Source organism: Rhincodon typus, chromosome 29 (genome assembly GCF_021869965.1).
Source record: "Rhincodon typus isolate 14 chromosome 29, sRhiTyp1.1, whole genome shotgun sequence".
Classification (NCBI taxonomy): domain Eukaryota; kingdom Metazoa; phylum Chordata; class Chondrichthyes; order Orectolobiformes; family Rhincodontidae; genus Rhincodon; species Rhincodon typus.
This window is the reverse complement of record NC_063360.1, coordinates 29,667,194-29,681,542: the sequence shown is the minus strand read 5'-3', so window position 1 is coordinate 29,681,542 and position 14,349 is coordinate 29,667,194. Positions and strand designations below refer to the sequence as shown.

Genomic DNA, 14,349 nt, shown 5'->3' with positions numbered 1-14,349 from the left:
CCTCTGATGCTGCTTGGCCTGCTGTGTTCATCCAGCTCTACACTTTATTATCTCAGATTCTCCAGCATCTGCAGTTCCTACTATCTCTATTTCAAGCCTACTGACTCCCACAGCTACTTAGAATACACCTCCTTTCTCCTACTTTCCTGCAAGAATGCCATCCCCTATTCCCAAATCCTTCGCCTCCACCACATTTGCTCCCGAGATGAGGCATTCCACTCCCAGATATCCCAGATGTCCTCGTTTGTCAAGGACCGCAACTTCCCCTCAACACTGGTCAAAAACGCCCTCAACCGCATCTCTCGCATTTCCTACAACTCATCCCTCACACCCCCTCCCTGCAATAACAACAAAATCAGAATCCCCCTCGTCCTCACATACCACCCCACCAACGTCCGGATTCAACGCATCATCCTCCACCACTTCCGCCACCTGCAATCTGACCCCACTACCAAGGACATTTTTCTCTCCCCACCCTTATCTACCTTCCGGAGGGATCGCTCTCTCCGTGACTCCCTTATCCACTCCACACTCCCCACTACCTCCACCACCCCTGGCACTTTTCGCTGCAACTGCAGGAAATGCTACACCTGCCCCTACACCTCCCCCCTCACCCCCATCCCAGGCCCCAAGAAAACCTTCCACATTAAACAGATGTTCACCTGCACATCTGCTAATGTGGTATACTGTATCCACTGTTCCCGATGTGGCCTCTTCTACATCAGGGAAACCAAGCGGAGGCTTGGGGACCGCTTTGTGGAACACCAACACTCGGTTCGCACTAAACAACTGCACCTCCCAGTCGTGAACCACTTCAACTCCCCCTCCCACTCCTTGGACGACATGTCTATCCTGGGCCTCCTGCAGTGCCAGAACGATGCCACCTGAAGGTTGCAGGAACAGCACCTCATATTTCGCTTGGGAACCCTGCAGCCCAATGGTATCAATGTGGACTTCACAAGCTTCAAAATCTCCCCATCCTCTACCGCATCCCAAAACCAGTCCAGCTCGTCCCCTCCTCCCTGACCTGTCCGTTTTTTCTCCCACCTCAAGCCCCACCCCCACCTCCTATCTACCAGTCTTATCCCCGCCTCCTTGACCTGTCCATCCTCCCTGGACTGACCTATCTCCTCCCTAACTCCCCACCTACACTCACCTTTACTGGCTCCATCCCCGCCTCCTTGACCTGTCTCTCTTCTCTCCACCTATCTGCTCCTTTATCCATCTTCCATCCACCTCCCCTTCTCTCTCTATTTATTTCAGAATCCCCTTCCCCTCCCCCATTTCTGAAGAAGGGTCTAGGCCCGAAACGTCAGCTTTTCTGTTCCTCTGATGCTGCTTGGCCTGCTGTGTTCATCCAGCTCTACACCTTGTTATCTTGGATAGACTGGGTTTATTTTCGCTGGAATCCAGGAGTTTGAGGGGTGATCTGAAAGAAGTTTATAAGATTGTGAATGGCATGGATAGAGTGGAAAGTATGAGGCTTTTTCCCAGGTGGAGGTGTCATTTACTAGGGGACATAGGTTCAAAGTGCAGGAGGAGGGGATGTTTAAAAGAAACTTGCGAGGCAAGTTTTTCACACAAAGGGTGGTGAGTGCCTGGAATGTGCTACTAGAGGATGTGGTGGAAGCAGACACAATAGCAACATTCAAGAAACACCTTGACGAATAAATGAATAGAAAAGGAATAGAGGGATATGAATCCTGTAAGTGAAGACAGGGCAAAATGTGTCAGTGCAGGTTTGGTGGGCTGAGGGGCCTCTTCCTGAGTTGTATTATTCTTTGTATTATTCTTTCTTTATTCTAACCACAGCAGACTTATGATTAAGAGATAACAAGGTGTAGAGCTAGATGAACACAGCAGGCCAAGCAGCATCAGAGGAGCAGGAGGACGCTGCTTGGCCTGTTGTGTTCATTCAGCTCTGCATCTTGTTATCTCAGATTCTCCAATATCTGTAGTTCCCACTATCTCTGAGACTTATGACTAGATTTTTATTCACACTTCTCCCAAAATATACAATGCTTCAAACATCTTTACCCAACACTGTATTGATTCATCTTAGTTTTCCAATGGATACTAGGAAACCAAATGTCTCCCTAATTGTGAGAAGAACAACATTTTTAGATGAATTCTGCCAAATTACATACCACTTGTAAATCCATAATACAGCAGTTTTGAGTGCACATCGGTGCAACATGAAGACTTAGGAAAATGGTTGTCTGCAGGTAAAGTCATCCTCCTTGTAATATCAAGGCCAAGTTAATGCTCAGGAGATGAGCGTTCAAAGCCCACTATGGCTACTGGTGGAATTTATATTAAATTAATAAATGTAGAATTGAAAGCCACTGTCAGTAATAATAACCGTGAAGCCACCATAGCTTGTTGTAAAAACCCATCTAGCATCATTGATGCCTTTCAGGGAATGAAATCTGCCATCTTTACCTGGTCTGACTTACACATAAATCCAGATCCACAACAATATAGTTAACTCTCAATTCCATCTTCCGCAGTGCCTGAACAAGCCACTCCGGGTTGGGAATTAGATCCTAGTCTTTGCCACTGATGCAAAGAAATGTTTAAAAATACCAGATAGCCAGAAAATATGAGATGTCTTTCAGGAGACAGCCTGTTTTTAATTTATCACCAAATGCAGTATAACCCCACTATTCATCTCTATTACATGGTTCCACAGTATTTCTGCACCAACTTAAATTAAAATGTTTTAGGTATTTGATGAGAGTGAGTTCAGGAGTGAAAAACAATTGTGGTAAGATGCATTTTAAAATTGTTACAAGTACTGTACAAATGCCGACTGGCTTGTTGCCTTCAATAGTAATGCATCAAGTCATTATATAAGCAGTTTTTTTTTAGTGTATTCCAAAGAAAACTCTATTGAATCTGATACAAGGCAGCCCTTTATTATTCATTTTAGGATTAAAGTGACGGTTACTGTTTAGTTATTGTTGGTGTGATCATCTTATGAAAAGTGTAGAATCGGCAGTCTTTGGTGGTGGTGGGGGCTGGGGTATCCATCACACTGGTCTGAATGTTCTCCTTGAAACCAGCCTCCACCAAATGAGGCACTTGTATTTCCTGGATGGGTTAGTAATGAAAGCTCCATGGGAAATGTGAAATAATCACACAGTCCTGTATATCCTGGAAATTCAAGCTGTTATCCTTATTTACACAGACAAAAACAGTTTTGACGTGCAAAGCCCTAAATATTTTAGATGCGCATCAAGGTGAGGGACAGGGAAACTAAACATTTTCCATCTCAAGGTCTGGCTGTCACCATCAGGTAAAGTCTTGACTGTAAATTGAATCTTCCTCTATCCTGCCACCACTGAATGTCCTTTGATTGAAGTGAGTTTGCCAATTTGATCTTAATTGATATTACCACCTCTGCAACAGGTGGGACTTGAACCTGCGCTGAGCGGTAGGGTCACTACCATTGCACCACAAGAGCCCTAGATAAAGAAGGCATGTGGCACATGCAGACATATTGATGGAGCAAGTGGAGCTTATTCCCAGGCCTTCTGACCCAGAGGTAGGGACACTACCGCTGTGTCACAACAACCCTTGGGGTCCATTGTCACTGGAAATTGGATCCATACTGCCTAAATAATCCAAAATAAAAGGCATAAATAGCTTCCCATTCTTCCTCTTTGAAATATTTTTAAGTGCCATAGAATGTTTTTGTGCCCACAAATATAAACCTTAGTGTGGAAGAGGTTTTGAATGATTTGAAGTATGCCCTCTAAGTGCCATTCTGATCACTGAATCAGATGCTTTGCAGCCTCACTACAGGATTTAAGCACACCATCAACCCCATCACTTGGGAGTGCTGCATTGCTGTTCAGTGAGCCTAGGCTGTCCTGGTCAACCTATCCTTCACCCATCATGAAAACACATTATCAGGTCATTCTTTGGTGATTATCAAACCTTGCTGTGTGCAAATTGTCTGCCATTTTTGTTCATGGAACAATAATGTTGGCCTTTCAAAAAGTAATCCACTAACAGTTGAGCAATTAATGGGGTGTTCACTCCTGAGGATGTGAAAGGCAACTGTATTTTCTTCAAATCCTTTCTCCCATCATTTCTGGTTAATTTGCATTCTAAAGGAATTCTTCTTTTAAAAACACAATTGAATTCTGGAAGCAGTAACTAAGTCTAATGGCCGTTCAATGATTTTTAATCAATACGCAGCAGTAAGATTACGATATTTTTAGGATCACTGAGAAGTGTAAGCTTTTTGGAGCATACTGTGCATGTTGGCAGTTTCCAAATGGATCTTTCCTATATTGCATGGTGGCTTCACATAATGGGTGTTTGTTCTATTCCTACCTGGAATGACTTTCCAATGTCAATATACTTTCCCTTCAACAGTTCGCCCCACGAGGTTAAGTTGCAATATGTAAGAATGCCACCAGGTTTCAGCAGACGCCAGGCAAGACCCTGAAAGAAAAGGAGTTTAATGAATGCAGTTTGATTTGTCTGCATTTTCTCCTGGTGTCCCTGCCAGATGTATCTGACACATTCAACTAACCAAACCTTGGCTTTGCACCAAGAAAATCAACATTAATATTAAGGTTAGGCATGGAGTTAACTGAATCCAGATGGAGGGAATGAAGACGGAACAGGAAGAAGGAGTGGCAGGTTGGATAATAGGGGCTGGGGAGGGTGGAAGAGGATGAGAAAAATCAGGATGTGGGCAACTACAAGATTAGAGACACACAGGAACAATTTGAGAGAGTCTGCTTGGATGGTATTGGTAGATTGCATCAGACCAATCAGACCAACAGCAGGACGGCACATTGCAATAAGTGAAAGCAGATTTCCCTCCCCTGTGTAGAGGGGTTGTTTAAGCACATGGGGAATGGAGAAGGTGTTGTTGGTCGGTAGAGAATCTGGGGAAATTGTCAGAAAGGTGACTAAGGAGAGAATGGAGCTTGGATCAAACTATATAGCTGCTGGGACTGATAAAGTTGTGCATCAGAAGAATAACAAGGGATCTGATTGAAACGTATAAAATTATAATAGGGCTGGACATACTAGATGGAAGGAGGATGTTCTCCCCGTTTGGGGAATCTACAACCAGGGGTCATGGTCTCAGATATGATGTGGTCATTTGGGACTGAGATGAGAAAACATTTCTCCACTCAATGGATGGCCAACCTATGAATTCTCCACCACAGAAGGTTATGGAGGTCAAGTCACTGAGTATATTCAAGAAAGAGATAGAAATATATCTTTGGATATTAAACACATCAAGAGGTGTGATGAGAAAGCGGGTATATGGCATTGAGGGAGAGAATCAGCCATGATCATATTGAGTGGCAGAGCAGGCTCTAAGATCTGAATAGCCTATTCCTTCCCTGAGTCTCTATGTTACCATTTTTCTGTCAACAAGATAAATTAATGCAGTGAGAGCAAGTTGCTGGATTAGCTTGGGGAATGAAGCCATCAGGTTTTTGAGCCTACTATACGGTCACATTTAACTGAAATTGGGACAATTGCTGAACGGGCAATTTTAGTTGATGAAGCAGAAATACAAATTTCTAGGCACAAAATTTCAGAATTCACTGTCGACCCCCCACCCCCTCACACTTCCCACTGGCTCCAGCTCTTCAACTGCCTTATCCTATATATTCAATAAATGAAGCCATACATCACCTAAAAAGCAAAAATATCATCCACAGATAAAACCCCATAATTAACAGCTCTAAGCCCCAATTCAGAAAAAGATCAAAACCCCCCTCCTTAATTTCCTGCTCATTTGCTGCTTTGCTCCCACAGATTGGTCAGAGATGGTTCCCATCCCCAATCATCATCTATTAACTCCAGCTCAAAATAGCATGTGTGGACGTTTCTGTGATTCCCCTCATGGGACAATAACTTGCCAATGCTATATACCAATTTATGAATGAGGAACAGCCACCAGGATAATGTGCTCAAAGGATAACATGCAGCTAAGATGAAGGGATTCAAGAGGAAAATTAGAGTTACTTTGGAAGAATTCAGAAAATTGGGAGCCAATCTTAAACCGAGAACCTAGATTCTCAGAAAAAGAAGAACTTTTCCTGAAGAAGGTAGTCAAAATCTGGAACCTTCTTCCTCAAAAGATTGTACAGTGCTGAGTCAATTAGAATTTTTAGATCTGAGATTTTTTTTTAACTGGGTAAGGATGTTAATGATCAAAGCCAGGCAAATGGAATCAAAGTACAATTCTACTTAAATGATGGAAAATGACATCGAGGCTAAATAGTCTGTGTTTGCATAGCCCAGTGTGAAACAGGATCTTCATGAATGGAAAAAAGCTACAGATCAATAAGGCTGAGTGACAAACTGGCAGTGTCATAATATATCGATAAAATTAATGACTATTATTAATACATCATACTTGTTCACAATAGCAAAACTGGAATCAATGAGAATCGGGGTGGGGGGGGGGGTGGGTGCGGTGTGGGGTGGAATATTTCCACTAATTGGGGACATACCTGGCACAGAGGAAGATGTTATGGTTGTTGGAGGTCAGTCACCTTAGCTCCAGCACATCTCTGTATGAGTTCTTCAGGGAAGTGTCTTCAGCCCAACTACCTTCAGCTGCTTCATCAATGACTGTCCCTATATCATTTTGGATGTTCCCCAGTTATTGGACAATATTCAGCACCATTCATGACTCCTCAGATACTGGAGCAGTCCAAGTTCAAATACATCAAGTTCTGAACAATATCCAGGCTTGGGCTAACAATTGGAAAGTGACATTCGTGCCACACAAATGCCATACTATGACCATCACCAAATAGAGATAATCTAAACACCATCCCTTGACATTCAATGGTGTTACCATCACTGAATCCCCCACTATCAACACCCTGGGGGTTATCATTGATCAGAAACTCAACTGGACTCACCATATAAAAACCGTGGCTACAAGAGCAGGACGGAAGCTAGGAATACGGCGGCCAGTAACTCACCTCCTGACTCCCCAAAGCCTGTCCACCATCTACAAGGCACAAGTCAGGAGTATGATGGAATACTCCCTACTTGCCTGGATGGGTGCAGCTCCAACAACACTCAAGAAGCTTGACACCAAACAGGAATAGCAACCTGGTTAATTGGCACTGCATCACAAACATTCACACTCTCCAACACCATTAATCTGTAGTAACAGTGTGTGCCATCTACAAGGTGCACTGCAAAAATTCACCAAAGATCCATACACTGCGCCTTCCAAACCCACGACCACTTCCGTCTAGAAGGGCAAGGGGAGTAGTTACATCGGAACATCACCATCTGAAAATTGGCTTCTGAGCCACTCACCATCCTGACTTGGAAATATATCACTGTTCTTTCATTGATGTTCAGTCAAAATCCTGGAATTCTGTCCCTAAAGCCATTGTGGGTCAACCCACAGCAAATGGACTGCAGTGTTTCAAGAAGGCAGCTCACTACCACCTTCTCAAGTGCAACTAGGCAAGGGCAAAAAGTGCTGGCCAGCCAGCGATGCACTAGTCTCGTAAAGAAATAAAAAGTGCAGATATACATTTGAGAAAATATGTAAAAAGATTTTAAAATCTGCAGCTTTGACAGTGTACTTTAAAATATTTTGATATGTGGTTTATGTCATCTGAATCAATTCAAGGGATTATATTTGATCAGTCAGTCCTGTCATATTTATGTGGTTTGCTATCAGCACTTGCCTTTACTAAGGAGTAAGGTGGAAAGCAACTTAAATTATACACTCTTGTGCAGTTAAACACATCAATCAGGAAGTTTCTGTTTAAGATATGCTACTCCTTGGCGGAAGCTCTGCTATAGCACCATCTTGCTGAGAAATGACTGGACATCCAGATACCCATGATAAGGATACTTACAAGTGCGAAATGAAGAAATGAAGATGGCAGGCATCGACATTGACAACTGGAAGGCAGTCATCAATAGTCAAGACCTTTGGAAGCTGACAACTCGGAGGGACATTGGAAAAGATAAGTAGAAATGCAAAGTTCAATTTACTGAGAAGAGGGCTCAGAGTAAACAGTGCTTAGAGAACCCTACACCTTCTCTGTCCACTGCATTTACCTTCCTTATATGCAGCAGTGTTTGCTCAGCCAGAGCGAGCCTCCTGAGCCACAGTGAGCACTGAATGTTTAACAGAATTGACCTCAAACCACAAACCATCATCTCAAAAGATGGAAGGCTGACTCTGTCATCTCACCATGTGACCATGCATTCAAATTCAGGAGGATGTGTTAGATACGCACTGATCTCACCAAAAAATGTTAGGGTTTGTCCATTCAAATATAAGTGAATGTTTAACTTCATAATAAGTCTTAACCAGCAACAAAAAAATCTCTTGGATACTGAAAATTAACTTTTGCAAGGAGTGAAGTTTCATTGGTTTCAGGCTTTGTTTTTGGAGATTGAAAAGAAGGTTTTATCTTACACTTCCTTTCTGTCTCCTAATCTCATTTTCCTTTCCTTTTGTTGATTTCACTTTCAGTACATGATTTAACACTGAGACCTAACTTACACTCGCTGGAACAGATTCTGTGTAACCTCGGTAAGAATTCTCCAATGTAATGAAGTACACATAGTTGATTGTTCAGATCCCATTTCTTCCGTAGAGCACAGTGCACTGCCTCAGGTTCCTAAACATTGCAAGTTCCAGGGCAAAAGCCCATAGAAAGCCTGTGAACAAGTGAAAGTGATGGTCATTCATCATTGACAAATTCTGAGCCAGTCTTTTCGTTTACCTTTATAAAAGCAAACTGGTGTGTATGCCAAGTTTCTTCTGACAATGGGTAAGTATAAAGAATCCCTAAAAAATAAATCGAAAAGGAAAAAAACTCACTTGCTTTCACAACCAAAGATAAAATTTGATGATAAGAATAACTTGCATTTATTTGGCACCATTAATTAGTAAAATGGCCCAAAGCATTTCAAAGGAGTGTAACCACACAAAAACAATTGAAATCAAACCAAGGAGAAGACGTTAGGTTAAAGGTCCACCAGAGACAGGTTTTAAAAAGCTCTGTAAAGAGGGAGAGTGGGTCAGACCCATTTAGGAGGAACTTCAGACCTTAGGACCTAGTTAGCTTAAGTACAGAAATTGATGATAGTTCAGAGGAAGTCATAGAAATATGGAGCAACAAAGAGATTTCAGAGTGTTGTCCAGACGAAGTGACAAATCTGGGGAAAGCCAATCCCATGAAGGGTTTGAGCATTCGGATAAGAACTTTAAATTGATGATAAAAATTTATTTATTAGCTTAAATAGTCATCTAGTAGTACAAAATGTGTAGTGTTGAAAAACCGCTTTTTCAAATTTTTCGTTCTGCACTCATCATGACATTTCACAAGAATACAAATTCAAGGGAAAACCAACACTGATACTGCATAAGAGGAGAGTGCTGATTGGTTGGCAAGTGGACTCTGATTGGAGAGTGTTTCTGTGGAAAATCCACCTATTAACGTTGACTGACAGTTAACAGACAGGCTTTTTTTAAATTTTAAGACAAACAAGTTGATTGTGATCAGGCAGGCATTGCCCTGAGAAATGAACCACTGAATATCTGTTATCTATTTTGTTCAGTTGAAACAGGAGCAGTGCATGCCCATGTTCTTTCTGTCTACAAAGTACAGGGCCTAGTGTATTAATATAAGTAGCTTTCAGTACAAGCAAATGCACCACACTGTGATCCTAACTCTATTGGTTATCAGCTTAATTGCTTGCACATTCAGGATTATCCAGCAAATGTTGTCAATTTGCAAAATTAACTAGACACTGTCGTGAACTTTGTAAGCGAGGCATGATTAGGTACAGTTTGTCCCTTGTTTAGAGTCATAGAGTCATGGAGTCATAGAGGTTTACAGCATGAAAACAGGCCTTCAGCTCAACTTGTACATCATCCAGTTTTTCACAACCTAAACTAGTCCCATTTGCCTGCGTTTGGTCCATATACCTCCATACCTATCCCATCTATGTACCTGTCTAAATATTTCTTAAATGATGAAATGGTACTCACCTCCACCAATACCTCTGGCAGCCCATTCCAGACACTCAGCACCCTTTTTAAAAAATTGCCCCACTGGACCCTTTTGTATCTCTCCCCTCTCACCTTAAATCTATGCCCTCTAGTTTTAGACTCCCCCACCATGCAGAATTATTGTGAACTGCCAAAGCGTCACGTAGTTTGATACAACCTGCCAGATTTTTGAATGTATAGACTTCTTACACATTCTTGCGAAATGCTGTGATGAGTGCTCAATGAAAATTTTCGACAATATGTTTCTTTTTTTTCAGCATTAGCTTAATTATTAAGTCAGTAGCTTCATGGAGTAAACCATGCGCATAACTGGCTGAGACTAATTTACAAGGTGCAATTTTCTTTTCTCACTAGTCCATGCCAGGTTGCTGATCTTAGTTGTTCAGTGATAGAACTGGGTCTTGGTGCTACCTGGCTGGAGGTGAGAAAATTGAGTCAGGATTTCCAGCATCTGATCATTAGCCTGTGATACCTGTTGGAAAATGAATGTGTGTGGGTTTCAGTGATGAAAATATAATTATTTTTGACTCCTTGACCCGGCCAAAAGGATGACTGAATTCCTGTGTCTCGACAAGATTTTGTGCCTCAAAAAGAAAGAATTGGTGAAGTTGTGGGGAGGAGGCAGAGAGAAAGCTGCAGACCATATTTAAAATAGAAAATACTTATATGCCAGACAAAACCCCAGTTCTGCATTTAGCATTTGGTGCAAGTCATCTCTCAGCTTCAAACTGCAAGGCCAACTTTTTATGCTTGAATGTAAGTATCAAAATAACCAAAAATAACTTTAAGTTGTTACGGGAGAGACAGAGAGACAGCTCCTTTTCCAACAGGAATTTCCCTGAGAGTCATATCTGGAAAGAATATTAGTGGTGTGTTATTGTGAGTGGCCTCTACTTTCTCAAAAGAGCCACCAAAGGTGAATCTTGGCTGATCTGCAGTTCAAACTAAAATTTACAGTTGACATTTGGGGCAGAACTTTAATTCATTCAAAGCCCATTTTCCTTAAACCAATATGAATCATGTAGCTGTTCTCTACTCTGCCAATAGGTCACTTTGTGACCTAAATGCTGTAGCAGTGAATGGACGGAAGTACTTCAGTTCCACCATTCTGCAACTGTTACATGCAGTACACATTTCCAACTGCAGCTAATTTTGTAGTCAAGTGAGCAGCATTTTCTCAAAAAAAATCAAACTGTCAACACAGTTCAAATCACTATACAAAGTTCAGAACTTTTCTTAATCACAGATTAATTTGTCACATGTGCTTAAAATTGGCTCCTTTAATCTAACCCATATGAGCTTGTTCACTACCTGTGTAGATAACTTTTACAGTACAGTATTATTTAGAATACAAAGGTATGAAGGGTATACAGAAGGACTAGAGGCCAAACAGACACACTTAGCAAACAGTTCTGCCACTGTCCCAGAGCAACTAACCTATCAAGAGTTTGCCACTTAGTGGTGCTGTGATGGAAATTATCAATGACAGATTGCAATTGAAACTGTATGCAAAACATGTGCAGATGAATGGTTGAGCTGGAAAAATTTAGTTTGTGGAATTCTCTTACTTAGAAAGTGCTGAAGGCTGGCTCACTGAATTTATTCAAGGCTGATTTAGATTTTTGGTAAACAAGGGTGTTGGGTCTATAGGGGTGAGTGGGCAGTAAAGTAGAATTGAGATACAGCCAAATCATCCACAATCTCATTTAGTAGTACAGCAGGCTTGAAGGGCTGAATGCCCTGATCCTGCCCCTATGTCCTGTGTTCTTGTGTTCCTAATGGTGACATTTACAAGCCTATTCAGTTGAAACTAGTATCATAGCCAAATCGTTAACCCACCTAAACCAGGCTCTGGGAGACAAACTGGCTTCTCATAAATTGGCTTACTCAACACAGATAGAGGATTGACTCTGAGAATCATCCAGTCAGGACAATTTAAACTCATTGAGCCTTTGGAGGGGATGTGGCTTTTTTACACCAGATAGCTATCACTGGAAAGATATTCCTTGGGAATTTTTGAACATAATCTCTCCACTACAATTCCACTTCACCCAGTTTATGATTTATTTAGAAGTCTAACCATCTGATGGACCAAGCAGATGTTATAAACAAAATGGTCCGGGGTTGTCTAAATTAGACAATTTGTATCTATAAAATGATGGTCAATAGTGTAATGATATTCTGATCACTAAATCTCTTCAGGCTTGTTATTAGATAACCACAAAAAATTCCGGGACATCAAGGTGCAAACCATTTTATTTTCCATTTTAGTTCCTTAAATTTTCCTTTCAGCTATCTGACATCTTTATGGTCCCACAGTTCTGACCCTCTTCCGTGTTTATAAGCCTCTGTTGTTGATGAAGAGTTCATCTCCTTAGGGCCAAAACACTAAAATCTCTGCTCTCCTTTAAGATCCTCCTTGAAACCTACCTCCATAGCCAAACCTTTGATCCTCCATTTCTTAGAGTTCATTATTTGGCTCAGTGACAAATTTTCTTCAATAACACTCCATTGAAATGCTTTGCTGCGGTAATGGTTTTATATGAGTGTAACATATAGACCTAGTGATTTATATGGATTCCTGGCTTTAGAAACCCACTTATAAATTTCTGGTATTCGTAAAGAACAATTTAAAAATTTCAGAGATAAAAGACTGATGCCAAAGTTACCATCAAAATGTGAGTCTGGTAATGTGGAGACTACATCCTCACGGAGCCCCTTGAGAAGAATAACCTGTGTTGGAAAGCATATAAAACTGACATAAACTACAGAGTAGTTATAACTTTCCTGTCCTAATCATTTGGGCATCAGCAAGAAATTGGGATTTAGTTAGGAGGCCCTTTGGAAAAGAATCACTGCCAGAAACTGGAAGACTCCAATGGATTATTTCTGTGCTGTAACATTCTATTATTCTATTACATTTGCCGTATAAAGGAAACCTTTATTCATAAAGTAATTCAATCTGACATATCTCAATGCACTTCCCATATCCTGTGTTACTTTGAAACGCAATGACTGTTGCTGTGTAGGCAAGGACGTATTGATTTTGCTGGTATACAGCAAGAGCTCACAACTCTTAATCTTGGGTCCCGACCCAAAACGTCAGCTTTCCTGCTCCTCTGATGCTTCCTGGCCTGCTGTGTTCCTCTAGCTCCACACTGTATTATCTTAATCTTTGATGCTTTGAAGAGAACAATCCCAGTTTCTCAAAGTAAAAACAAATTGCTGGAAAAACTCAACAGGTCTGGCAGCATCTATAGAGAGAAAGCAGAATTACCTTTCTGGACCAGTGAGCGTTCTTTGGAACTGATTGTAGCTGGGAATAGGTTGCATGTAAATATATTCTAAAGGGGTGGGGAAAGGAGTAAATAATGGATGGAGATGGAGCCCAGAGAAGAGAAAAATAGTTGGGCAGACAAAGGAATGGGTAAAGGTCAGCCTGGGAGAATGAATATCTGCTAATAGGGACAATAAGTGGCTGACAATGTGTTGTTTGTGATAGCAATTTGTGTGATGACAAGGCCTGGCATATGGGGTTTGGATAAGGACATGGGAGAAGGTGCTCAAGCCATAAAATGTTAACACTTTAGGTTGATGTATTTTTATTAGGTGAATGAAAGTCTGTGAATTTTTACTTGAACAGTTTATTCTCCAGCTACTGCTGACCAACTAATTCTGGGTGTTGAGCTAAAGTAATTACAAAGGAGAAGTGATCCTTGATAGAGGATTATAAAATCACATGGAGCATGACTGGGGTGAAAAGACAAGGTCTTTTTCCCAGGGTAGGCGAGTCCAAAATTAGAGGGCAAGGTTTATGGTGAGAGGAGAAATATTTAACAAGGACCTGAGGGGTAACTTTTTCATGCAGAAGGTGGTGCGAATATGGAATGAGCTGCCAGAGGAAGTGGTGGAAGCGCATACAATTGCAACATTTAAAGGCATCTGGATAGGTATATGAATAGCGATACCAAGGTGTAGAACTGGATGAACACAGCAGGCCAAGCAGCATCAGAGGAGCAGGAAGGCTGACGTTTCGGGCCTAGACCCTTCTTCAGAAATGGGGGAGGGGAAGGGGGTTCTGAAATAAATAGGGAGAGAGGGAGAGGCAGATAGAAGATGGATAGAGGAGAAGATAGGTGGAGAGGAGACAGACAGGTCAAAGAAGCGGGGATGGAGCCAGTAAAGGTGAGTGTAGGTGGGGAGTTAGAGAGGAGATAGGTCAGTCCAGGGAGGACGGACAGGTCAAGGGGGCGGGGATGAGGTTAGTAGGTAGGAGATGGGGGTGGGGCTTGAGGTAGGAG

General features: G+C 41.7%; 1 protein-coding gene across 1 annotated transcript in view; it reads right to left on the bottom strand.

Moving 5' to 3' along the window:
• Positions 1–2,946: 2,946 nt before the first annotated feature.
• The window catches only part of LOC109915729 (guanidinoacetate N-methyltransferase-like), a 15,527-nt gene continuing 4,124 nt past the window's right edge, over positions 2,947–14,349 (bottom strand). Inside the window, 4 exon segments of the mRNA XM_020515401.2 lie at positions 2,947–3,093; positions 4,345–4,455; positions 8,757–8,821; positions 12,718–12,781. Of these exon segments, the coding sequence (XP_020370990.1) occupies positions 2,947–3,093; positions 4,345–4,455; positions 8,757–8,821; positions 12,718–12,781 (387 nt within the window).